A 27,697-nucleotide genomic window follows, 5' to 3' on the forward strand; every position below is an offset into this window, starting at 1 on the left:
CTCACCCCGCCACCCCACCGTGCCAGCCAGCACACGCCACGCCCGCCAGGGAGGAGTGCACCCTCGCACAGAGTTTAGCCGCTGGGGGAATTGCGGGAGCCTGGCGGCGGGTGCCGGAGCCCCAGGTCTCCGTCCGACAGTCTCCGGGCCGGGCCGGGCAGAGAGGGCGCCGCCCACGCCTTTGCGATCCCCTACAAGGAAGCGACCCAGGAGGAAGCGGCAGGGAGGCGCCGCCACCCGCCGGCCTGAGGGCTAGGATTCCGCCCCGCGGCAGGTGGGAGCCTCCCAGCCGCTAGCCGGGCCGGGGCGTGTGCGAGGCGGGAGGAACAACCACCCAGCCGCGTTGCCCCCTCACCGCTCCCCGCCCCGGCGCGCAGCGGGCGCTGAACTCACCGGTGGCGGACGGGACTGCCCGCTGCTCCTCCCACGTCCGGAAAGGAGCCGGCCGCCAAGGGGGCTGCGGGGCGGGACCTCTAGTTCGCACGGCGCGGCCGCCGCACGAGCTTCCTGCAATGGCGGCAGCGGGACCCACGGAGGCGGCGGCGGCGGCGGCCGGAGGGGGAAGCGGAACCTCCGCGCGTGGCCACAGCCCAGGAGGGGAAGGGGGAGGGGCCGCCCCTCGCGCAGATATTCACGCGCAGAGCGCGGGGACTACAGTTCCCATGACACATCTGCAATGCGGAGGAAGAAGCGGGGTATACGCGAAGAAGCGCATCGATTGAGGACTATAGTTCCCATGATGCATCAGGACGGTCAGGGTGGCCCCGAGAGAGGCAGCCGACGTTGCGCGGAGCCCGCTAGGAAGTATAGTCCTGGTTAATCAGCACCTGCGCGGCCCCGATTCCCAGCACGGGATATAGGCGGAATCGCAGCGGTGCCGTAGCCCCCTCCCTCACAAGCCATATGTCACATGTCTTAAATGTTGGACTCCTATGCAGCCATACAGCGCCTAGCACCGCGGCACCAATACCCAGGCCTATGCTTGTTCCTGTGTAAAGAGGAGCCACAGGGATCAAAGCAGCACCTCATGGGTCACCCTGTCCAGGCAGCTAAAATCAGAGCTTCACACCCTTCCCCACCACGACTAGGATTCACTTACCACAAGGGGCGGCCCGCCCATATAGGCAAACTAGGCGGTTGCTTAGGGGGCCAAGTTAAATTCGAGGGGAAAAAAATCAAATCAAAAATAAAATGAAAAAGATGAAAAAAATACAAATAAAAGTAACGAAGATGTCATTATTTCAATTCCTGTGCCCGTATAGAGGGAATATGAATTATAATTCATTTCTCTACATTTCTGAGAATGTATTAATATGTCAAATCTTTTATTTACTGCAAAATAAATAATATTTTAGTGACTTTTTTTTTTTCAATTTGCGATGTAGGGTCAAAACGACCAACTCTGCAATTTTGATAAGCAATAACTCAGCCACAATGAAACACATCTGCCAGCGGCAAGAGCTGCAATGCTAAGGACACCTAACTCAAATATACATCAAGGTCGCACAGCCAGAAATTCATGTAGAGGGGAGATATCGTGAGCTGATACAGTCAAACGGTCATTTTAACACACATTGCAGGTAGACGGTTAAGAATTGAGCAAATACTGTAGAAAATTGTGTTTCTTGGTGCCAAAGAATAAAGAATAACATCTTTCAGCATTATAAATTCAAAATGTGAGGATCTTTAAGGGTTATTAAGCGTTAGCGTTCTTATCAGGCTGTATAATTATGAACTTTTCTTTCTTTTCACATAATAAATAAGGTCCATAACAGAAAAGTAACAGTGTTAAAGCTTAATAGACTATGAAAGTGATGACATGCAAGCAGGTAACCGTGAGGAAGGGGATTACTTTCCAAACAACCGATGTCGGGTTATAACGTCGAAAAAGGTCATTTTGTTTCCATGTAAATGCTGTAATTAACTGTTTTAATAGGTAAATGAGTGTATGTTACTAATCATTCAACCTTTAAGCAATGAGAAGACGTATTGGGATGGCTACAATGTGGTTTAAATCACCAACCATGTGGTGTATCAGCCATCCTTAATGCTATAATGCTTGCAGTCGGGAGCACAGTACACAACAATATTCAAATGCCCCATGGCAGAAAGAGGAAAAAGAAAACCCTCAGGAGCTGAGTATTGTAAATGAAAGGCTGAGAAGGAAAAGGACCAAGAAAAACTTCAGGGATCCTTCCTGAAATATCTTCTCTTTAATCCAAATAATGGAAGCAGTTCACAGCATCCAGATGAAGGAATTTTACTTGGAAAGGAGGTTAGCTCACATTCGCATGGAAGCAGTTTGGAACATCAAGATGAAGTTATATTACTTTGAGATGAGGATAGCTCACATCCACAAAAAAGCAGTTTGGAAACTCAAGGTGATTAGAAACTTACTTCTAGATGAAGGCAGCTCACAGCATCAGACTGATATGGAAGTGGAGAAAATTTATTCAGCTTCAGAGAGACATGCAGAAATTGAAGTAAATGAGGTAGAATGAAGAAAGAATGAGGAACTTACAAACAAGTTACAGTATGGGGACCCAGCTTCATGGCCCAGATGTGATGACAGTGTGTGGCAAATTCTCATGGAACATGGACCTGAACAAGTTCATGAATTTCCCTTCCCTAAGGATGGAAATAAAAGAAAATTATCTGCTCAGCATTACAAGAGGAAACACATATTTATTCAAGTGATACCATCATAGGACCTAATCACATTAGCCACGCCATCAGGGGCTCATTCATCTGCACATCTACCAATGTGATATATGCCATCATGTGCCAGCAATGCCCCTCTGCCATGTACATTGGCCAAACCAAACAGTCTCTACGCAAAAGAATAAATGGACACAAATCTGACATCAGGAATCATAATATTCAAAGACCAGTTGGAGAATACTTCAACCTCTCTGGCCACTCAGTAAAAGATTTAAGGGTAGCAATTTTGCAGCAGAAAAGCTTCAAAAACAGACTCCAATGAGAAACCGCTGAGCTTGAATTAATATGCAAACTAGATACCATTAACTAGGTATCACATCTGAGGAAGTGAGCTGTAGCTCACGAAAGCTTATGCTCTAATAAATTGGTTAGTCTCTAAGGTGCCACAAGTCCTCCTTTTCTTTTAGGTTTGAACAGAGACTGGGAGTGGCTAGGTCATTACACATATTGAATCTATTTCCCTTTAAAGTTAAGTATCCTCACACATTCTTGTCAACTGTCTAAATGGGCCATCTCGATTATCACTACAAAAGTTTTTTTCTCTTGCTCATAATAGCTCATCTTAACTAATTAGCCTCTCACAGTTTGTATGGCAACTTCCACCTTCTCAGTATGTATATATATTTCTTCTTACTATATGTTGAAGTGGGCTGTAGCCCACGAAAGCTTATGGTCTAATAAATTTGTTCGTCTCTAAGGTGCCACAAGTACTCCTGCTCTTTTTGCGGATACAGACTAAAACGGCTGTTACTCTGAAACCTGTCATTAATGGGGAAGAAATTCATCAAAACTGGTTACAATATTCAGTGTCGAAGGACTCTGTGTTTTGCTTTTGCTGCAAGTTGTTTAGAAATGTATAAGTAGGGGCATAGCGAGCAGATCGAGGGACATGATCATTCCCCTCTATTCGACATTGGTGAGGTCTCATCTGGAGTACTGTGTCCAGTTCTGGGCCCCACACTACAAGAAGGATGTGGATAAATTGGAGAGAGTCCAGCAAAGGGCAACAAAAATGATTAGGGGTCTGGAACACGAGTTATGAGGAGAGGCTGAGGGAGCTGGGATTGTTTAGCCTGCAGAAGAGAAGAATGAGGGGGGATTTGATAGCTGCTTTCAACTACCTGAAAGGGGGTTCCAAAGAGGATGGCTCTAGACTGTTCTCAATGGTAGCAGATGACAGAACGAGGAGTAATGGTCTCAAGTTGCAGTGGGGGAGGTTTAGATTGGATATTAGGAAAAACTTTTTCACTAAGAGGGTGGTGAAACACTGGAATGCGTTACCTAGGGAGGTGGTAGAATCTCCTTCCTTAGAGGTTTTTAAGGTCAGGCTTGACAAAGCCCTGGCTGGGATGATTTAACTGGGAATTGGTCCTGCTTCGAGCAGGGGGTTGGACTAGATGACCTTCAGGGGTCCCTTCCAACCCTGATATTCTATGATTCTATGAAATCAAGCAATTGGTACATGGCTTACTGAAAATGGTTCGAAGGACTGGAAAAACATATCTTCAATTCCCTTTTCACGTGAAAGAAGTACAGAACATTTGGAATGTTTTCAAAATTGGAAAGAACTTGAATTATGATTGAAAAAAGGAAAAACTATCGAAGAAAATTTACATATGATCAAGGAAAAAGAAGAATATTGGCAACAAATATTAGAGCATCTGATTGCTTTAGTGAGAGTTCTCGGTGGGCAAAATTTAGCATTCCGAGGCCACAGTAGAAATGAAAACTTATACACTCCAGCTAATGGAAACTTTTAAAAATTTCTTGAATACCTAGCTATGTTTGATCCAGTCATGAAGGAGCATCTATGTAAAATCACTGATCGTGAAACACAGGTTCATTACTTAGGAAAAAACATGCAGAATGAAGTGATTCAAATCCTAGCAAATGCCATTAAAAAGAAAATTGTAGAAGCTGCCCATTCTCCAAAATACTTTTCAATAATACTGGACTGTACACCAGATGTGAGTCATATTGAACAAATGATGATGATCATTCATTTTGTGGATATGGAAAAGTCTGCAGATGAAGATAATGTTGAAGTGCTCATAAAGGAACATTTTTTGAGTTTCGTACCACTGAAGGAGACGACTGGAGCATTTATGACTGAAACTATTCTACAAGAGCTTGAAACAATGTCATTCTCTGTTGAAAACTTACGTGGCCAAGGCTATGATAATGGGAGTAAAGACAATGGTGTGCAAAGGACAACGATGGAAGTCAATCCTAGGGCCTTTTTTGTTCCTTTCAGTGTGCAGTCTCTGAATCAGGTTGTCAGTGATGCTGCTAGATGCTGTTTGGAAGCAAGCAGTTTCTTTGACCTAGTGCAACGTGTTTGTGTGTTTTTCTCAGGCTCAGTATGCCGTTGGGAGATTCTGACTCACCATGTGAATTCTCTAACTGTGAAACTTAGACAAGATGGGAGAGTAGCATTGATGCTTTGAAGCCTCTTCGCTATGAACTTGGAAACATTTATGATGCCCTAATTGAAATTTCTGATGATACTATCTTTACTGGATCATCTGGCAATACGGCATGTTCAGCTACAGAAGCTTTTGCAAATGGCCTTTCCAAGTTCAAATTTGTGACTTCACTCATTTTGTGGTATAAATATCCTTTTTGAGATTAACCTCACTAGTAAGCAGCTTCAGGAAAAGAACTTGAACATACATTCAGCTATTCAAAAACTGCAGCAAACTAAAGAAGTAGCGAAGTTTGTTTGTGAAAATGTTTGTCAGTTTCCGTAGCTAGTGGGAAACGTAGCTTCTCAAAGTTAAAATTGATAAAAACATATCTGCGTTCAACAATGGTGCAAGAGAGACATGTTGGACTTGCCACAATGTCAACAGAGCATGAAATAGCTGGAAAACTGGATCTAAAAGAACTAGTGACTGAATTTTCAAAACTTAACGCAAGAAAAGTCATGTTTTAAGAGCACAGAGTGTTTTTTAAATTTGGAGTGTTTTGTAAATACAGGTTAAAGTTCACTGAAGAGTTTTCTTATTTCTTTCTATATTGTATGTGGTGGTAATGGCAGTTAAAGCAGGATAGCGTAATGGGTGATTTTGGATTTGTAATAATAAAAAATATAATTAACATTTTAATTCATTTTTATTTGAAATCGGACTGAAATATCATCTAGCAGTCATGTACAAATCTATTCTGAAAATTTCGTATCTCTATTTTATCTGATCTCAGAAACATTGGTTGGACAGACAGAAGGACTGACAAACCGAATAATTAAGCCCGTTTAAAAAAAAAATGCTTAAAAAAACATTAAAAGGAAAAAAGGGACAAAATGTTTCCCAGTTTACCAGAAACCTCAGCCTAGATCTGCCCTTGGGGTTGGGGGTGGGGGACACCGATTGCATGGTTCACCTAGGGCGCCAGTTGCTGGCAGCTAGTCTAGGGCCGCCCCTGCTTACCACAGGGGGATTATTTCCCTCATTTAAAACAAAACTCATGTATTAATACGTGCCTCAGTCAGACTACAATTGCAGGCTTTTTAATTTCTCATTGTTGGCACACAGGCTATGGAAAAGTCTGAAGTCCTCTGCTTCTCTGAGCTGTGCTTTCCCCTTTTTGGGGCAAAAAGACTTTTTTAATAAATACTATCCAGGTTCAAATGTGTGCTCTTGTCAGCAGCCCCTACCCTGCAGTTGTACTGCTTATCTTCTTGCTCTTTGATTCCCTGTTACTTTAAAAGGGCAACCCCAATAGCCAGGGTGCACTAAAATGCTGCTTCACCCTCAAAAGTCCTAAGGGCCTGAGAAATCCTACAGAAGACTGATAGACATTTATGGGTGGGAGCCAAACAGACAAGCCTCTGGATAAAAACAATGAGGAGTCTGGTCGCACCTCTGGATCATCGTCTACAATCCCTACAGATGGTTGTTATTTGTAAAATAAGCTACTTCAAAATGCAAAATTCCCTAAGTGAGATATTTCCTGAGTAGTAGCCAAACATTCTCTAATGATTCTATAGCACCATTACTGTACGTGGCAAAACACAGACAGATTGAGAGCTGGTTTCTTTCTAAAGGAGACAGAGATGGAATAGAAACTCTGGTCATCTACACTTTTGTCTATCGCTAATTCACACTTCAGCTCGGTCTTCCTTTCTTTTGAAATTTGATACATTTCCTCAAAACTTTTTAGAGTGCTGAATAAAATTTATTTACCATGAGTGCAGGAGGGGGTATCCTGCTTCTTTATTGCAATAGGAGACAAAGGACACAAACTGTCTCCTTGAAATCCACATTGTTTCTGAAAAACGAGAAAATGTTTGTCACAAACTCAGAATAAACTAAGTTATGAAAGGACGTCTGGCAGCACCAGGTGGCTGCATCTCACATCCCTACAAATATACTTTACTCATCCTTCCTCTTTCCTTAAGGTTTTTGGGGGAGGGAGAACCAACGCTTGTATCAACACCACTGAAGAGAAATTAACCATGTTTGGGTGGTGTTCTACGTTCCTTAGGCACCACCAGTCTCTGCAGACGTAGCTTGCACACCTTTTCCTTGCCCCACCATCTAAACGCACTGGTAGTTAGGGGGAACAAATGGCAGCAGCTTCCACTGTTGCCATCCTCCACCATTCACCAGTGTGTGGCACTCTTCTAACACAGGGGTGCCAATAGAAGCAGCAGTAAGAACACCTGTTGAATCACTCAGGATGGGTTCGTGTGGTCCTGCCCACATCTAAAGGCCCCTCTCCACAGCCTACGGGGAGTAGCCAGTACACCCAGACATTAACTAAACACAGGGGACAACAAATGAAAAAACTGGGATGGGAGTGAGAGTCAGAGGTTCAAAATCAGAGATCCAGAGGGGGACACCAAGCAGAGACTCCCAAACAGCGCCAACTGCTCCTCATAGATGTCCAGGGAGCCAGTGGACCCTGCCCAGAGGAACTCTTCCCCCAGACAGGAGAGCTAGAATTGGTTAAATGGAATCAATTACATACAATAATGGAAAAGTTCTCAGTTCAGGCTTGTAGCAGTGGTGGAATGAACTGCAGGTTCAAATCAAGTCTCTGGAGTACATCCACGGCTGGGATGGGTCGTTCACAGCTTCAGTTTGTAGCAAGGTTCCTCCAGAGGTAAGAAGCAGGACTGAACACAAGATGGAGATGAGGCAGCTGCCTTTTATAGTTTCTTCCAGGTGTAAGAACACCTCTTTGTTCTTACTGTGGAAAATTAGAGCAAAATGGAGTTTGGATTCACATGGGCAAATCACATGTCCATGCATGACTCAGTTCTTTACAGGCGGCAGCCATTGCTCACATGCTAACTTGAATGTCCCCAGGAAGACTTCTTATGTGGATTGGAATCTTCCAAGGCCCATTGTCAGTTAAGTGTTTCTTGATTGGGCACTTAATTTGAAAATTCCTTTCTCAAGAAGCTGACCAAATGCTTTACTAAGGGCATGGCTACTTGCAGATGTAGAGTGCTGTGAGTTAAACCAGCCCTCGAAGAGCACAATATGGAAAGCGCTGCAGTGTGTCCACACTGTCAGCTGCAAGCGTACTGGCGTGGCCACATTTGCGGCACTTGCAGCGGCATTGGGAGTGGTGCATTATTGGCAGCTCTCCCACAGAGCACCTCTTCCCATTCTGGTGCTGTGGCTTGTGGGAAGGGGGCGGGGCATTCTGGGTCCTGTCCCACCGCCCTTTGATGCATCACTTTGCATCCCAGCAATCCCTGTGCTTCTGTCCACATTTGGCGCCATCTTTCAATGTTTTTTGTACTGTGTGCTCTTTCTTCCCTTTCGTTCTGTGAGAATGGATCCTGAAGTGCTGAGGAATATGCTGATGGGTCTCGCCAGCACGTCACGTTTGACAGTCAAGTTACTCCTTAAGCTACAAACTGACAGTAAGGAGTCCGACAATTATGTTGACTCATGTAATGCAATAATAAAGAATGTTTTCAAAGCCAAAAAAGCCATTTATTTAAAAGAAAATTCATTTACTGAAAAGAAACACAACTGCTTGGGAAACAGAAAGGGCAAGGGGGTGGGATGGGGAACGGTTCAATCACAGATTTGCATATGTCCTGTTCTCATGTCCTATTGCATACCTCCTGTCTGCAGTGCTGTACAATGAGTGTTAGACTTCAGGTTGGCTAAAATGCATGGTGCAGTGGGTAAGGGTCATAGTTTGCAGGACTGGGAGACGAAGCTACAGGTGTTGGAGGCAGCTGGTGGCGATAAGAACCCGGATGTTGGGGAAAGTGGGTTGGAGGTGACATGGGGGCACAGGGGAAAGAGTTTTGGGACAAGGGCTGCAGTGGGGGAGGGTGCAGTAGTGCTCCGCCTGCATGGCTATGAGCGCATGAATCGATTCCACTTGGCGCTCCATAATGCTTATCAGCCTCTCCATGCTTTGGTGCCAGCGCTCCCCATTCTGCTGGCAGAACCTCTTTTCACTTTCCCTCCTGTCATAAATATAAAGGGAAGGGTACTCCTTTAAAATCCCTCCTGGCCAGAGGAAAAATCCTCTCACCTGTAAAGGGTTAAGAAGCTAAAGGTAACCTCGCTGGCACCTGACCAAAATGACCAATGAGGAGACAAGATACTTTCAAAAGCTGGGAGGAGGGAGAGAAACAAAGGGTCTGTCTGTCGGTATGCTGCTTTTGCCAGAGATTCAACAGAAATGGAGTCTTAGAACTTTTAGTAAGTAATCTAGCTAGGTATGTGTTAGATTATGATTTCTTTAAATGGCTGAGAAGAGAACTGTGCTGAATAGAATGACTATTTCTGTCTGTGTGTCTTTTTTGTAACTTAAGGTTTTGCCTAGAGGAATTCTCTATGTTTTGAATCTAATTACCCTGTAAGGTATCTACCATCCTGATTTTACAGAGGGGATTCCTTTACTTCTATTTACTTCTATTTCTATTAAAAGTCTTCTTGTAAGAAAACTGAATGCTTTTTCATTGTTCTCAGATCCAAGGGTTTGGGTCTGTGGTCACCTATGCAAATTGGTGAGGATTTTTACCAAACCTTTCTCAGGAAGTGGGGTGCAAGGGTTGGGAGGATTTTGGGGGAAAAGACGTGTCCAAACTACGTTTCCCAGTAAACCCAGTTAGAGTTTGGTGGTGGCAGTGGATATTCCAAGGACAAAGGATAAAATTAATTTGTACCTTGGGGAAGTTTTAACCTAAGCTGGTAAAAGTAAGCTTAGGAGGTTTTCATGCAGGTCCCCACATCTGTACCCTAGAGTTCAGAGTGGGGGAGGAACCTTGACACCTCCACTCCTGCGCTTTTTGATTTTCATGAAGGGACTGCTGTATTACTTCATGCAGCATGTCTTCTTTGCTCTACGTGGCCTCTTCCTAATTCTTTGGAATCTTTCAGATGGTGATAACACGGACAGCTGAGATCTCAAGGTTGCATCTGTAAAGGCAAAATGCAACACTTAACAGAGGCAGCATTGTTCACACCATACAGAGCAACGATTCACCCATACTTAGAGAAGAGTACAGTCTAAACAATAGCAGAATTTGCCTGTCCCAAAGCGAGCGCACATAACCCACAGGAACCCCAAAATGGTGAGTAAGCACAGGGTCAAGGGGGACTGATTGTTTCACTGCTGCACTGTCCTCTGGGGTACTGTGCCTTGGGAAGAGCCAACAGCTGAAGGGGGCCCCTATACTGAACACTGTCCCCACATTTTCCACAGGAGTTCATCCTGGAAGATATCTCGCTGGTGAGGGTGACCTGGGAAGCAAGGGAGGGTCTACTACTACAATACGGCTTCCGCCCTGGCCCTTATGCAGCTTCCCCATGTGCAGCAATGGTCCCCCGCCCCTCACAGCACAGTGGCGCGGACATGTTAGCCTGACTGGGACAAGGAACATTGCACAGCTTGTGCATGAGACCTTTGAAGAGATCACTGAGGCCGATTACCACGATGTGAGAGAACACATCAATGCCCTATTCTGCATCTAGGCATGCATGCAGCCCTAACCTTCCTCACCCCAAGAGCCCTCACAGAATAATGTCCTTCCCAAAATAAAAGCAGCTTACCAGGCACGTCCTCTGGTGTTTGTCTTCCCCAAGCACTGGCCACTGTGACTGGCTACCTTCCTCTTAGCTTGAGAACAGCTCCTGGCTGCTTGCATCTGGGGATGCCGGGGTGTCTTCCTCCTCCTCAGCACCCCCGCTCCCGCTTTCCTCCTCCTCCTCCTGACTTGTTGAACTGGGCTCTGAAGTGTCCATGGTGGTCCTCAGAGTGGAGGTGGGGTCGCCCCCAACTATTGCATCCAGCTCTTTGTAGAAACGGCAGGTTGCAGGGCCAGCACCAGAGCAGCAATTTGCCTTGTGGGCTTTGCGGTAGGCATTCCGCAGCTCCTTCGCTTTAACCCTGCACTGCAGGGTGTCCCAGTCACGGCCCCTTTCCATCATGTCCCTTGATATCTTCCCAAAGGTACTGCAATTCCTATGGCTGGAGTGCAGCTGGGACTGGACAGCTTCCTCCCCACACTGACGAGGTCCAGCATCCCACCATTGCTCCATACTGGGGATTGCCTGGCGCATGGAGGCATGGTCACCTGGAAAGATGCACTGAGAGCATTCCATGCCTTGCTGAGCAAACAGGAAGGGGATTTTCAAAATTTCCAGAGAATTTAAAGGGCAGGTCTGATGGTCACCTGACGGCAGGGGGGTAGAGTTCAAAGTGATGACCAGAGTGGCTAGAACAGGCATTGTGGGACACTTCTGGAGGCCGATCAGAGCACATTAACAGACCAGGGCGTGCACACTGGCACCGCGGTGCTCCAGCCAGGACGCACCAAGCATTATGCCTCTTATGGAGGTGGATTACCAGGAGTGCTCCAGCCGCAGAGTCAGGGCACTCTACGTGCCTTGCCAGTATGGACGCGTCGTGAGTTAGGGCGCCCGGGGCTGTCTTAATGCGCTCTAACTCGCAAGTGTAGCCATGCCCTAAGGCTTCTTGGAATCAAAACACATTGAGATGCAAGTACATAGCCAATATGCATAATTTCAACTACAAAAATGATACACACACAGATAGCATAATCATAATCATAACCTTTCCATAGACACCTCACACGACAACCTTTGTACAATATTTGCTGCAAATATATAACAGTGGTTGCAACAGTGATCTATAGTTACAGATTCTGTCAATAACGTCACATAGGGCATCACCCCCCGAGTTTATGGATGCATTAAAAATCCTTCCTCTTGCAATTTCATGTGCCAGTTCCTTTAATATTATTGGATGGAGATAATCCAGGGCCCCCCGTTTGGTCCCATTAAGATGTTTGAGTTTGACTTCCACCTCAGATGTGGTAATTTCAACTTCCATACCTTTGTTCCTATTGGCCATCCTGCCACTGTCCCAAGCTACTCATTACTCTTATTCTAAACTGAGACAAAAATATTCGTTTAGGTGTTAGATCATCCCTGGATTATCTTTATACTCCACCCCATCCACAGTGATTAGCGACACCATTTCTTCTTTCCTTGTTTTCTTTTTATTTATATGGTTAAAGAATCTTTTGCTATTGGGTTTAATTTTCATCTAGTCTGATCTTCTGCATGTCACAAGCTACCAACACCACTGATTGCACAGTAAACCCAATAACCAAATCAGACCAAAGTATTACAGCCCACAGGAGACTAAACTATTATGTGCCACAAGCAGAGAATAGAAGGGATGAGGTGTACTGGTGCCCGAGGGCAGGGAAATGATAGAGAGAGAGAGGGAGACCCCAATGATCCTGGCAAATAACCTGCATCCACGCTGCAGAGGAAGGCATATTTAAAAAAAAAAATATACCAAGGCCACTGCCAATCTAAGCTGGGGAACAATTCCTTTGCAACCCCACATACGATGATCAGTTGGAACCTGAGCATGTGAGCAAGAACCAGTCAGCCAAACACCTGAGAAAGAGAATGCTCAGTACCACTTCAGAGCACTGACTCATCCTGTCCAGTGGTTCATCGCCAGCAATGGCCTCTGTAATTCTTCAGAGGAAGGAGATAAAAAAAACCCAGGATACTTTTGGGGGGTGAATGGGGGAAGGGGGAAAAGGAAATCCCTCAGTGACACTGGCAAACCAGGTCAGATCAGGGCCACAGGCCAGTTCACTTGTGTATTAGTATAGATCAAAAGCAATTGTTATATGTAAAAGTGTATTCAGGCTAATTTACTTGCTATTAGGACAGATCAAAGTAATTCTTGAATATATAAGTGCGTATTCAGATGTTTAAACTTCACGAAAACGATTGGGTCTTTACTTCTATTGTTCTCACTTATCTATTCCTGTTGTAAAGAAGCAGCAAACATTTGTTTATAACCCTGTAACTAAATTATCCACCAAAGAAATCTTATGAATTGCTAATCAAGTATTTAATGACTTTAATAGAAAACGTTACTTTCAAAGAAAGTGATCATTGCGTGTGATATTCGAGGTTAAAGACTCTGAGTGCATTCCTCACTATCTGTAATCAAAAGAAAAGCCCACATGGTTAGAGAAAGTCAGCTTGTCTTCTGTGAGAAGATATAAATATGGATTCAAAGAAAGATCCTGTATTTCTGGACTGTTTGCATTTTAATATGGCACAATAACTGAACAAGAAGACGGAAACCCCCAGAATTATTCTGGGTAACCCCAAAGGACTTTTGGGAAACCAGCAGTTCATTACATCTCTACCACCATTTGAAGTTTCAAACTGTGATTTACCTGTTATATTTTACATGATTTAACCTCTCAATAATCTCATTCTTTTCTCTTAGCTAATAAACCCATAGTCAGTTTACTATAGAATTGGCTGCCAGCGTTGTCTTTGATGTAAGATCTGGAGTACCAATTGATTCAGGGTAAGTGACTGGTCTCTTGGGACTAGGAGAAACAATGTGGTGCGATTTTAGGTTTAAGTAACCTTTTATCACAAAGTTCAGTTTGTTTGGGTGACTGGAGAGGCTAAGAGGACAGTCTGTGACTCCACTGTAAGACTGGTACAGTGATCCAGGATTTCACAGGCTTGGTGAAATCTAATTATAGAACATACCACCAGTTTGGGGTATCTGCCCTTATTTTCTGACAGTCTACCCTGTGGTATGCACTCTCAGTTGTTGAGCCACTCCAGACACCGCGATATCCTTTGTGACATCTTCAGTGACTAGCCTTGAAGCAGAGATTTTAGGAACAGACGACATAAACCAGAAGAGACCCTCAGGGCTGCTGAGCCCCACCCTTTACCATTAAAACCAACCCCACCATACAATCTCATTCCAATTTGTCAGGTTCTGTCTTAAAACTAATCAAGTTGTTTGCCCTCACAACTCTTATTGGAAGGCTGTTCCAGATCCTCACCACTCTGATGGTTAGAAATCTTCTAATATCCAGCCTGAACTTGTTCACGACCAGTTTATACCCCTTTGATCTTGAGCCAACATTGTCCTATAATTTCTATAGCTTTTCACCCTCCCTGTTGTTTACCTCCCTGCTGTATTCAGAGAGAGCAATTGTACTCTTAGCCCTGGTCTACACTACGAGTTGAGGTCGGATTTAGCAGTGTTAGATCGGTTTAGCCCTGCACACGACAAAGCCTTTTTTTCCCGACTTTAAGGACTCTTAAAACCGGTTTCTGTACTCCTCCCCGACAAGTGGATTAGTGCTGAAATCGACCTTGCTGGGTCCAATTTGGGGTAGTGTAGACGCAATTAGACGGTATTGGCCTCCGACCGCTGTGGACAGCACTCTCAACTCAGATGCACTGGCCATGTAGACAGGAAAAGCCCCACGAACTTTTGAATTTCATTTCCTGTTTGGCCAACGTGGTGAGCTGATCAGCACAGGTGACCATGCAGTCCCAGAAGGTACTGGATCTGATCACTGTATGGGGAGAAGAATCCGTGCTATCAGAACTCTGTTCGAAAAGACAAAATGCCAAAATCTGAGTTACTACAGAAAATTCTTTCCTGGGTATCTGGCTGGTGAATCTTGTCCATATGCTCAAGGTTTAGCTGATCGCCATATTGGAGTCGGGAAAGAATTTTCCTCCAGGGCAGATTGGAAGAGGCCCTGGAGGTTTTTTGCCTTCCTCCATAGCATGGGGCACAGGTCACTTGCTGGAGGATTCTCTGCTCCTTGAAGTCTTTAAACCACGATTTGAGGACTTCAATAGCTCAGACATAGGTGAGAGGTTTTTCGCAGGAGTGGGTGGGTGAGATTCTGTGGCCTGCGTTGTGCAGGAGATCGGACTAGATGATCATAATGGTCCCTTCTGACCTTAGTATCTATGAATCTATGACAATATTTGAAAAAATCTCCCAGGGCATGAAGGACAGAGGCGATAACAGGGACCCGCAGCAGTGCCACGTGAAACTTAAGGAGCTCAGGCAAGCCCACCAAAGAACCAGAGAGGAAAACGGCTGCTCTGGGTCAGAGACCCAGACATGCCGCTTCTATGATGAGCTGCATGCCATTCTAGGGGGTGCCCCTTCAACTACCCCAGCCCTGTGTCAATGGACACTCACGCAACAGGAATGCGGATTTTGGGGACGAGGAAGAGGAGGAGGAGGTTGAAGCACAGCAAGCAAGTGGAGAAACTGTTTTCCCCGACAGCCAGGAATTATTCTTTACCCTGGATCTAGTACCCTCCCAACCCAGCGAAGATGGGCTCCTGGACCTAGAAGGCGGAGAAGGGACCTCTGGTGCATGTACCTTTGTAAATATAATACACCGTTTAAAAGCAAGAGTATTTAATGATTAATTTGCCCTGAGGACTTGGGATGCATTCACAGCCAGTACAGCTACTGGAAAAGTCTGTTAACGCTTCTGGGGATGGACCGGAAATCCTCCAGGGACATCTCCATGAAGCTCTCCTGGAGGTACTCTAAAAGCCTTTGCAGAAGGTTTCTGGGGAGAGCAGCCTTATTCCGTCCTCCATGGTAGGACACTTTACCACGGCACGCCAGCAGCACATAGTCTGGAATCATTGCATAACAAAGCATGGCAGCGTATGGTCCCGGTGTTTGCTGGCATTCAAGCAACATCTGTTCTTTATCTCTCTGTGTTATCCTCAGGAGAGTGATATCATTCATGGTCACCTGGTTGAATAGGGGAATTTTATTAAGGGGACATTCTGAGGTGGCCGCTCCCACTGGGCTGTTTGCCTGTGGCTGAACAGAAATCATCCCTGCTGTTAGCCATGCAATGGTGGGAGGGGTGAAGCGATCATCCCAGAGAATTGGGTGTGTGTGTGGGGGGGGGGGGGAAGTTAGTTGGGTTTGTGCCGCATGTTAACCCAAACATCGCAGCCCCTCCTTTTAAACGGCCAACACATTTTAAAGAGCCAACCCAACAGCTGTTTGGTATGTGAAATGAGGGTGCTGCTGTTTGAAACCATCTCTCACACCATACCAGCAGGCCTTCGATATAAGAGGCAAAATGTTACCTTGTAAACGAAGCACACGTGCTATGTAATGTTATGTTAACAGCTTGGTTCACTGTGAAAGAGTCTACCCATTGTTCTCTAAAATGTCTCTTTTTTTAAAGACTAATCTTCCTTTTTCCCTCCCGCAGCTGCAAATGTTTCATCGCTCCCCGTATCATCTCGGTCCCAGAGGCTATCAAAGCTAAGAAGCCGAAAAAAATGCACTCACGATGAAATGTTCTGTAAGCTCATGCAGGCCTCCTATGCTGAAAGAGCCCAGCACAACGTGTGGAGGGAGACAATGTCAGAGTCCAGGAAAGCACAAAATGAACGCAAGAACAGGAGGGACGAGTGAGAGGAGAGGAGGCGTCGGTGTGGTGAGAGGAGGCAGGATGCAATGCTGAGGCTACTGGAGGATCAAACTGATATGCTCCAGCATATGGTTGAGGTGCAGGAAAGGCCGTAGGAGCACACTAGACCTTTATGGAGGCAGACACTGCATTCAGCAACAACAGGTAAGAACATTAGTGTGTCTGCAAAGGGGGAAAAAGGGTTGTCCTGGCCATTAAACTCAGTTAAAGCTTCTAAAGATTAAGCCTACTAGTCCCAAATTGCTAATTCTGTAATCAAATTCCTACCTCTACCAGAAATTCAGGAATAGACACCATTGCAATTTATCAGAGCAGAAGATTATTTCTTTCAAATTAACTTGAAATAATTAACATAAACATTAATGAAGATAAGTAAAATGCTAAGCAATTTATCCTACGCTGTTCCACATTTACACTACAATGACCAGGCACAAACAAAACTAATCAGTGCACTGATGCTATCCTCACTAGGAGGCACCTAATTTTTAAAGCAAACTATTTGATTAGAAACAACAGCATGCTAGGCTCTGTGCAATTCATAAAGATTCACACCATTTCTCCTACTCCAGTTTACCACTGTGAACTTTGTTTTCCATTTTTATTGTCACCTCTGTACATTTCTCAGCCACTAACTCATTAAGTTCCACAACTAGCAGTATTTTCCTAATTTGTCCCATGGAAATTCAGTTTTCTTTCTCTAGGCAATGATATGAGGTGGGCTAATCACTTTAAATAGTTCACACTGAACGTTATCTAACTGTCTTCGAGATTAATATAACCTTGAACAAGGGGAGGGACTTCAAAAGAGAACTATCTGCCAGAGCTGGGGGCCACTTGTGATGGCACAGTTCCAAGGTTCAGCACGCAGGATGTGTTTGGACATAACACAGCAAAAAAACCCAAAAAACTCAAATTTGGAAATTAAAACAAAAAAAACCCATCCCAGGACAAGTTAAACAACAGACACTCACAACTGATCTCATCATGGCACAGCTGCTCAGACACAGCTAAATAAGTAACAAATAAAGTCTATCTGAATTTTTTTTTAAATATCTCCCTTCCCCCAAACAGATGCAGAGGAGTCAGAAACTGAGGTAGTGGATGAAGTACTGGTGCAGCCATCATCATTCTGCACTTTGTCAAGGGAAAACAAGAGACCAGAGTCAAATCACTTTCCAATCTGCGGTAGAAGTCACAAGACAAGCTCTTTATTGAGTTTCAGAAGGAGATGAACAATGCCCAGGAATTCCAGAAGCTGTAACTGTGGAGGAAGAGGAAAGGCCAATTCTGCTGACAGAGGAAGGACTAGGCTGCGCAACTATAGGCCACGTAAGAAGGGTATAGGAATAGAATTTGAAAGACAGGACTTTTGCTTTTTATTGCATCTGTAATTTCATAAACAGAATCACTTATATTTAATATCCTCTAGATATATGGGAAATAAAACAGTCTTCTGCACAAATCTGCTTTAGGAGTTCATAAAGCTCATAATGCCCCCTACTGACAGACAACCGAAACACAAGTTATATTTGGGGCAGCTCAGTTTTTCCATTAATGAAGCAATTTCCTCCTTGTTTCCTTGTATTTCTTAATAGCTCCGATGATTACCTCCAGTCTTCCAAGTATTCAATTCCAGCTTAGCATCATTTCATAGATTCATAGATTCCAAGGCCAGAAGGGACCTCTGTGGTCATCTAGTCTGACCTCCTGCATAACACATGCACAGAACTTTCTCAAAATAATTCCTATTTGGATGAGGCTCTATTATTTCACAGGCTCTATTATCCTCTGAAAAATCAGAATTATTAGTCCAGCTTCTGATTTACTCATTAAACACCTGGAAGTTTCTTCCAAATTTGTAAGGCCTCTTTAAAATCATATAAATCTGGCTGCCTCCTGAAAGTCAATGTTAATAAAATAGGGACCATTGTGTCTTTCCAATGCTTGGAAATCCTTTCCTGTTCCAGGTTAAATGTACAGCCTCACAAACCAAATTCAAATACAACAGAGCTTAATTATGTAACAGTTTAAAATTCAAACGACCAGGGAACTTCTTTATCTGATAATAATCAATCTACCAAGTCAGTTTGTTTAAAATCTTGGAAGAAGAATGCGTAACGAGAGGCAGTGTGGTCCAGAACGTAGGGCACACTAGATTAGGAGACAGGAGACCTGAGTTCTGTTCCCAGCTCTGCCAATGAATTGGTGCATAACCTTGGGAAAGTCACCTCATCTCTCTCTGTCTTTGTTCTCCCTCCCATCCTTTGCCTGCTTTGTCTAAATAGAATGCAAGTTATTTAGTGCAGGGATGGTCTCTTACTAGGTGTATGTACAGTGCCTGGCACACGAGGGTCATGATCTCAGATGGGTCCTCTAGGCATTACCGTAATACAGGTTATAGATAATAAACTGCATTCCATTTATGGAACCCTAAATGGAACAGACTAGGTTTGCATTCAGTTAAATTTAATGCATGGTACTCATCATTGTTTCGTACTGACTCCAGCTATAAAGTCTTTCTCAGTTTCATTCTGAGCAGTGCACCAAGGAGAAGTGTCCATATTTGTATACAGCTGCAAGAACCAGACTGGAGCACAGGACGGTGGTAAGAAAAGTCACTGCACATACCAAGGCACCGTGTTGTTTGAGTCCCACTGGAACCTGCAGTATCACTTCCTTATTTACCTATGAAGAGAGAGTTGGATGTTAAACCCGAGTAAAAACATATTCTTGAGCTATTATTCCATTTTCAATAGCTTTTGTTTCTCGTTTATATATGGTAATTAAGCAAGCTTCACAGCACAGTCTATTTAATGTTAGTAAACAGCCTTCAACATCATTTAACCACTCTAGTTGCTCAGGCACTCTCCATTCATTTACAAGATTTATCCTTTCATACAGTATTGGAGTTCAAAAGTCAAAGGGGGGGGGGGGGGAGAGACATTTCCATTTAGTCTGTCTGCCCATCTTGAGAACTGGCTTCTTCTTGAACTTCTGGGGCATTTATCTGGTACACAGTACCAGAGGCACTGTACTGTTCATTTATTTTCTCTACAGCTTTGCTCTTATATTAACCTTGACATTAGAGACATTATGCAACTCCCGCACACTATAGGACTGGAGAAATAAGCTTATGGAATGAATACCTGGATAAATAACTCTCATGTAACTATGACCTGCAAAGACAAAAAAAGGGCTTGCATCCTTTTATGCTCCTTATTATTAATGAAGTCCTGAAGATTTTTGTCAAGAACAGTAAACAAGAAGTCCTCCAGTAAAAGCAGGTGACCAGACACGATATTCCCGATATTTCCGTGTGGAAAAAAGCAAAAAGACTTTTTTAAAAAACAAAACAAAAGAAAAACTGACCAAAAGCTTCCATGCCGTCTTTATATATAAAGAAGCAAAAAAGGACACAAACACCACCTTCTTTAAATCCTTTGCAGGTCACCTTTAATGTTCTGTGGCCTCCAAAGATTTCCGAGATGCAGAGTTGCTCAAATTACAGTGCCAGGTCACTCTAATTTCAGAATCTCTGCACTACTGCAGCACTGTTGAGTTTCAAATCAAGTGCTGACTGTATCAAGGACTTGAATCCAGAACCAGTGTAAATGAAATAAAAAAAAAAAAAACTTCATCAGAGACATAAGCCATAGGTTTGCATCCAGATTGGCATGAAAGGCCTCTCTCTTTATCGTTCTTTAAACTTTTCTCTAAAAATAATCATCCAACACAAAATGTATAAACCCAAGAACATTCACATTCACCTTCCTCCTTTTGTTCTTCAAACTAGGAGTAAAATCCTTATGCATAGGCTTGGAAGGATTAGATTTTTATTGTTAAATGTCAGTAAGCGGCTATTTCACACCAGATGAAAAAATATTTCCATAAATGGTAATAAAAATTTACAGAGAAGTAAAGTAAGAAAAATGATGCTTGAGAACTTATTAGAATAAGGATATTTACTTTGTATATTCTGACATGTGATGTTGACAATTTGTATTTCAGTGGTTATAGAGCTTTAACTTTTTGAATCTCAGCATCTCCTATAATTAAATAATTATTGTCTGACCCTCAATTTCCCACAACTGTGAAAATTTAAATTGGTAAAAACTGAGAAAATGTTTAAAAGTAAACATCTATATTATCCATCAAAATTATATATATAAAAAAATAGAATTCTGCCCAGCCTAGTTATGAAGACCAATGCATAACATCAGTTATACCTCAGGGCTCCAGGTAAACCACTACAGGAGGGGGAAAGGTCCAGAGACAGCAACAGTCATCAAGGAAACGGACAGCACAGAATGTACAGAGGGAGCAAAAGTGGAAACTAGGTAAAATTATGAAGGATGAGTATTAAAAAACAACACATTTAGGAACAAAATTAGAAAGGTCAAGGCACAAAATGAGATTAAACTAGCTACGGACATAAAGGGTAACAAGAAAACATTTTACAAATACTTTAGAAGCAAGAGAAAGACCAAGGACAAGGTAAGCCCGTTACTCAATGAGGAGGGAAAGACAATAACAGAAAATGCAGCAATGGCAGAAGTGTCAAATGACGTTTTTGTTTCAGTTTTCATCAAAAAAAGTTAGCAGTTATTAGACAACGAACATAATGAACATCAGTGCAAATGGGGTAGGATCTGAGGCTCATATAGGAAAACAACAAATTAAAAATCAACAATATAGATGTCTTCAAGTCAGCAGGGCCTGATGAAATACATTCTAGAATACTCAGGGAACTGGCTGAAGACATCTCTGAGCCATTAGCGATTATCTTTGAGAACTCATGGAACACAGAAGAGATCCCAGAGAACTGGAAAAGGACAAATATAGTACCTGTGTATAAAAAAGGGGAATAAGGACAACCCAGGGAATTATAGACCACTCAGTTCTCGTAAGGGGATATGCAAGAAAAATCCTTTAATGGAAGTAGAGCATGAGTTGAGTTGTTGGATCATATTAAAGAAGTTCTGTATTAAAATCACAAATGAGTTTGATTCCCCACAGTTTAAATTCCAGGGTATTACTAATTAAGAGGTCTCTTGGTTTTTGGTACTGTTTCTCTCCCTCTATGTGTGAAACTTGCAAGCTGCTAATTGCATTAGTACATTCTAAGACAGAGTCTGTTCTCAAAGCAATTCACACAGAGAGAGACTCAAAGCAATACTCTGTAACAACAGAAACAACACCCAAAGACTCCCCACCCTTTTGTTGTATTAACAATTGTGATTAAAATAGAGATAGAGGATGTATGTGGATGGATGCTTGGTGTGGATAATAACTGAATGATCAGGGAGGTGCCAGCCTAAGAATCCAGTGTCCACCGACTGAAGAAGGCGTCAAGTGGAAATAACCAGAGGACCCCCCCCCCCCCCACCGGAGGGCAGACTGGAATCCACCCAACAGCCTCAAGAATGGGAGAACCAAAGAACAAGATAACATCTAGCAGCACGGAGCCGTCAGGAATGTGCTATCGGCTGATTGATTCAGCAACAGCATGATGAAGCAATTCCCATAGACTGGCATAGGAAGAAATTCCTATAAAAATAGACTCTAAAAAGTGAGAACTTTGGGGTCTGATTCTGCAAACCAACTTCCAGGAGCATCAGATGAGCATCTGACAAGGCCCTGCTCCCTCCTCATGTCCAGGCCACCTGGCCAGTGGCTTGGCATGAGCAACTCTAAGGCTGGTAACTATGATAACAACCTTGCAGAACCTGTGTGTGTGTGTGTGTGTGTGTGTGTTTGTATGATTGAATGTGTGAATAAATATGAGATTGAATGGAATGTTATAGCTATAACTAACTTCTTACTATGATTCTTTCTGTTTTCACAATAAATGTGGTATTTTGCCTTTTCCTCTTTAATAAGATCCTGCTGGTTTTTATTTTATTGGTATAACAGAGTTCCACCATTTTTCCCACTCCCCACTGACCCCAGCACCAAATATGCTAGACATTGTTAGGAGTAGTTATGGGCAGATAAAATTAAAGAATAATCAAATAACTATGTCTCATTTAAGCTGGGGGCTCATCAGTTGAAAACACAGAAGAGGAGAAAGACCTAGGTGCATAAGCTGATCGCAGGGTGACTATGAGCACCAATGCAATGTGGCCATTAAAAAAAGGCAAATGCAATCCTAGGATGTATCAGGCAAGATATTTCAAGTAGACATTGGGAAGTATTAATGCCATTGTGCAAGGCACTAGTCAGACCTCACTGGGAATACTGTGTACTGTTCTGGTCACCCATTTTCAAGAAACATGGATTCAAACTCAAACAGATGCAGAAATGATTAGGGAATGTAGAGTCTATCTTACAAGAGGAGACTAAAAAAGCTTGGCTTGTTTAGATTAGCAGAACAAAGGTTGAGAGGGAATATGACTGCTCTCTATGAATACAAGAGTTGGGTAAACACCAGAGAGGGAGACGAGCTATTCAAGAAAAAGGACAACATTGGCAAAAGAACAAATGGGGACAAACTGGATGGGAACAAGTTTAGGCTGGAAATTAGAAGGTTTCTAACCATCAGAGGCATGAGGTTCTGGAACAGCCTCCCAATAGGAGTAGTGGATGCAAACAACCTACCTAGTTTTAAAATGAAGCTTGACAACATAATAGAGGCTCAACTTAAATGCATACCCCAAATTAAAAAAACATAGAGAATCAAAAAAGTGCCACCGTGGCTAAACCACAAAGTAAAAGAAGGAGAGAGAGGCAAAAAGGCATCCTTTAAAAAGCGGAAGTTAAATTCTAGTGAGGAAAAAAAAAGGAGCATAAACTCTGGCAAATATAAAATTAGGAAAAATATAATTAGGAAGGCCAAAAAATATAATTAGGAAGGCCAAAAAAGAATCTGAAGGACAGCTAGCCAAAGACTCAGAAAGTAAAAGCAAATTTTTTTTTAAAGTACATCAGAAGCAGGAAGCCTGCAAAACCACCAGTGGGGCCACTGGACGATAGAGATGCTAATGGAGAGCTCAAGGACAATAAGGCTATTGCGGAGAAACTAAATGAAATCTTTGCATTGGTCTTCACGGCTGATGATGTGAGGGAGATTTCCAAACCTGAGCCATTCTTTTTAGGTGACAAATCTGAAGAACTGTCCCAGATTGAGGTAACATTAGAGGAGGTTTTGGAACAAACTGATAAATTAAACAGTAATAAGTCCTCAGGACCGGATGGTATTCATCCAAGAGTTCTGAAGGAACTCAAATGTGAAATTGCAGAACTATTAACTGTGGTTTGTAACCTATCATTTAAATCAGCTTCTGTACCAAATGACTGGAGGATAGGTAATGTGACGCCTATTTTTAAAAAGGGCTCCAGAGGTGATCTCAGCAATTACAGACCAGTAAGCCTGACTTCAATACCGGGCAAACTGGTTGAAACTATAGTAAAGAACAGATTTGTCAGACACAATGGATGATCATAATTTGTTGGGGAAGAGTCAACATGGTTTTTGTAAAGGGAAATCATGCCACACCAATCTACTAAAATTCTTTGAGGGGGTCGGCAAGCATGTGGACAAGGGGGATCCAGTGGATATAGTGTATTTAGATTTTCAGAAAGCCTTTGACAAGGTCCCTCACCAAAGGCTCTTGGGCAAGGTGGGCTATCAAGGGATGGGAAGGAAGGTCCTCTCATGTATTGGTAACTAGTTAAAAGATAGGAAACAAAGGGTAGGAATAAATGGTCAGTTTTCAGAATGGAGGGAAGTAAATAGTGGTGTCCCCCAGGGTCTGTACTGGGACCATAAATGATCTAGAAAAAGTGGTAAAAAGTGCGGTGGCAAATTTTGCAGATGATGCAAAACTACTCAAGAGCTGCAGAGGGATCTCATAGAACTGAGTGACTGGACGGCAAGGTGGCAGATGAAATTCAATGTTGATAAATGCAGAGTAATACACATTGGAAAGCATGATCCAAACTATACATATAAAATGATGGGGTCTAAATTAACTGTTAACACTCAAGAAAGAGATCTTGGAGTCCTTGTGGATAGTTCTCTGAAAACATCCACTCAATGTGCAAGGGCAGTCAAGGAAGCTAGCAGAATGTTGGGAATCATTGGGAGGGAGATATATAGGAGGACAGAAAGTGTCATATTGCCTCTATACAGATCCATGATATGTCACATCTTGAATACTGCGTGCAGATATGGTCACCTCATCTCAAAAAAGGTATATCGGAAAAGGTTCAGAAAAGGGCAATAAATATGATTAGGGGTATGGAACAGCTTCCATATGAGGAGAGATTAATAAGACTGGGACTTTTCAGCTTGGAAAAGAGATGACTAAGGGGTGATATGATAGGGTCTATAAAATTATGACTGGTGTGGAGAAAGTAAATAAGGAAGTGTTATTTACTCCTCATAACACAAGAACTAGGATGCACCCAATGAAATTAATAGGCAACAGGTTTAAAACAAACAAAAAGAAGTATTTCTTCACACAATGCAGAGTCAATCTGTGGAAATCCTTGCCAGAGGATGTTGTGAAGGCCAAGACTATAACAGGATTCAAGAACTAAATAAATTCATGGAGGATAGGTTCATAAATAGCTATTAGCCAGGATGGGCAGGGATGGTGTCCCTAGCCTCTGTTTGCCAGAAGCTGGGCATGGGCGACAGGGGATGAATCACTCGATGATTACCTGTTCTGTTCATTGCCTCTGGGACACTTGGCATGGGCCACTGTCAGAAGGCAGGATACTGGACTAGTTGGACCATTGGTCTAACCCAGTATGGCTGTTCCTATGTTCTTACAAGTTTATGAATGGGATTATATGACAGGGCTGTCTGCAATAGCAAGCGACTAGATTAAATGATCTAGGAGGCCCCTTCTGGTCTGAAGTAGGAACTTACAGGTTTGTACTTCACATTGTTCCAATGACAGATATGCCGGTTTCTCACTGAACATGGAGCTTCCACTTCAGAATACTTCCAACATTCAACTGATGGGAAACCTAGGAAAAGCAGAAGTATGTTACACCAAGAATCAGACCAGGATGAAGCAATATATGGAATGCAAAATCATTTCAAAGGGGATATCTGTCTGTCATGCAGTTTAGCAGTCTCTACTCACTAAAAGCTAAGGGGCGAAAGAACATCAACACTGGCAGAACTTCGCTGGGAAACCTGCAGATTCAAACTAGTGCCGTCAGTTCCTTTCATAAATCCTTAAACTCAACAAATTTTTGGATATATAAGAAAGTCTACACCAGTGGTGAAATCCTAGCCCCACTGAATAACAAATGGGGATGAAATACGATTCAAATGGCACCAGGATTTCACCATTGGTCTACGAGCTGTCTCCAATTTCCAGCCCTGCTGCTATGGTTCCTGCCTCCACCATACCCCATAATAACCTATTTTAACATTTCTCTTTATGGACTCCTGTTGTATCTCTGCAATGCTATTTTTTAAATTTAGTCTATTACTAGGAAATGTGGATCCCTACCATTAAAGTTTACTATAGGTGGCAGGGAGACAAGGGAAGGCAAAGAGTCTTGAGATCCCATCATCAAAGTATATAGAACCCCCCTACAGTCCCAAAGATGTAAGAGTGAAAATAATCCATCAAATAATGCCTGAGTAAAGACATAAAGGTGAGAAACGTATTCACATATCTGGTTTGGCGGTGAGCTAGGGAGAGTCTGTCTCTTGAAAAGAAACACATTTGTAGTAGGAGTGGGGACTTGATTGTTTATAAGATTTTAAATGATTATTATGAGATATTGGATTTTTTTTTTAAATAGTCGCAGGCCCCTATCATTCCATCTGTCAGAAAGTCAAGAGTCCCTACAAAGATTTTCCTACTTGAACACTGTGAGGGCTGGAAAGCACCGGAATACTTTTGATTGATACAGTTCAGCTTTCCTTTGTATAGGCTAAGCCATGAACTGCATCAATTGCAAGGTAGAATGCTGTGGAAACAGGTGGGCCATACAAACCTTCATCAGTCCAGATTCTACAGGGATTCTAAGGAGCAGGCCAACTGTCAACACTCCCATCTTAAAGACCCATATTAGGGGATACAATCCTCCTTCCCCTGGGGTTGGGGGAGGGGGTGGTTATTTTAGAGGATAAAATGGGTATAACTGGGATTTCCAAGAAGTTTATTAACAACTAAATTAGCCCTTTGTCAGGATAAAGTAGCATTGATCCAAATAGATGTAAAAAAATAATTTGCCCTTCATTTGCAGTCACTATTTTCCCAGTTTTTAAATGACTATCCACATACCTCTCTCCACCAGTGATTTTCCCCAAAGTCTGGATTTCACACTCTGTATGGTAATAATTATTTCTCTAATCCCTCCCTATTTCATACAACAAAGTAGGAGTTATGTGTATTTCTCACTTTTATGGCAATGAATCAATATTTCTGGACTCTTCAGAAGAGAAAGTGCTTCCCCATCATCCTCTGTTGGCCGGTGATACCGGCAGTGCACAGGCAACATGGCTTTAAAACACCGAGCACACTGAGGGTCAGATTTCATGTAAACAACAATGGCAAGGTCTGTGGCTAAGTACTCAGGAGATTCCACATCAACAGTATCTGGAAACATCAGAGCCTGTGGAAAACACAGACACAGTCAATACAGAAGAATGAATGTCATGAAAAACACACTGATATTGTTATATAGGGAATACAGGATTAAAATGACTAAAACAGTCAACCTGTCAAGGTACCCTACTACAATGTCATGAGGGAGACAACAATTTAATTCCCAGACTAGAGATCTTTTTCCTCAGGATGACTAAAATAAAATGAGCCATGTTCATTCTGTGTCTGTCCTATTCATATAGCGCCCATCACAGTTATGCTGCTAACTTCAGTGACGTTACGGTAGTTACCTGAGGACTACACTTGGGCCAATATTTTAAATCTGTATTACAGTACTGCCTAAAAATTCCAATGGAGTTTGGGGTCCCATTGTGTTCAGCACCATATCTACACATAGTAAGAGACAGGTCTTACAACCTAAATAGACAAGATAGACAAAGGATGGAATAAAGAGATCATCATCTCCACTTTACAGAGGAAGAACTGAGGCACATAGATTAAGGAACTTGTCTGAGATCACACAGACTGTTTGTGGCAGAGTCAGGAACCTGAACAAAGTCTCCCAAGTCTCAGTATAGCACCTTAAACACAATGCCATCCTTCCTCAGAAAGTGAT

At 42.9% G+C, this 27,697-nt stretch overlaps 2 protein-coding genes across 5 annotated transcripts in view; both read right to left on the reverse strand.

Moving 5' to 3' along the window:
• Positions 1–1,137, reverse strand: part of PAK2 (p21 (RAC1) activated kinase 2) — a 76,748-nt gene extending 75,611 nt beyond the window's left edge. The window contains exon 1 of the mRNA XM_084639340.1: positions 394–1,137. The gene's annotated coding sequence lies outside the window, so the exon portion shown is untranslated. The remainder of the gene's footprint in view (positions 1–393) is intronic.
• Positions 1,138–2,596: 1,459 nt separating this feature from the next.
• Positions 2,597–27,697, reverse strand: part of PIGX (phosphatidylinositol glycan anchor biosynthesis class X) — a gene marked incomplete at its 5' end in the record, with an annotated part of 30,156 nt that continues 5,055 nt past the window's right edge. The window contains 5 exons of one of the 4 annotated variants that reach the window (XM_084639343.1): positions 2,597–2,628; positions 6,906–6,990; positions 19,133–19,189; positions 25,380–25,480; positions 26,875–27,088. In XM_084639343.1, coding sequence (XP_084495469.1) covers positions 2,612–2,628; positions 6,906–6,990; positions 19,133–19,189; positions 25,380–25,480; positions 26,875–27,088 — 474 coding nt within the window. In that variant the 3' untranslated portion in view covers positions 2,597–2,611. Of the gene's footprint in view, positions 2,629–6,905; positions 6,991–13,149; positions 14,625–17,685; positions 18,212–19,132; positions 19,190–25,379; positions 25,481–26,874; positions 27,089–27,697 lie in introns of those variants that run through there. The other 3 variants (XM_084639342.1, XM_084639345.1, XM_084639344.1) reach the window with 3 other exon arrangements.

Source organism: Lepidochelys olivacea (assembly GCF_965140295.1).
Source record: "Lepidochelys olivacea isolate rLepOli2 genome assembly, chromosome: 9".
Taxonomy (NCBI): domain Eukaryota; kingdom Metazoa; phylum Chordata; order Testudines; family Cheloniidae; genus Lepidochelys; species Lepidochelys olivacea.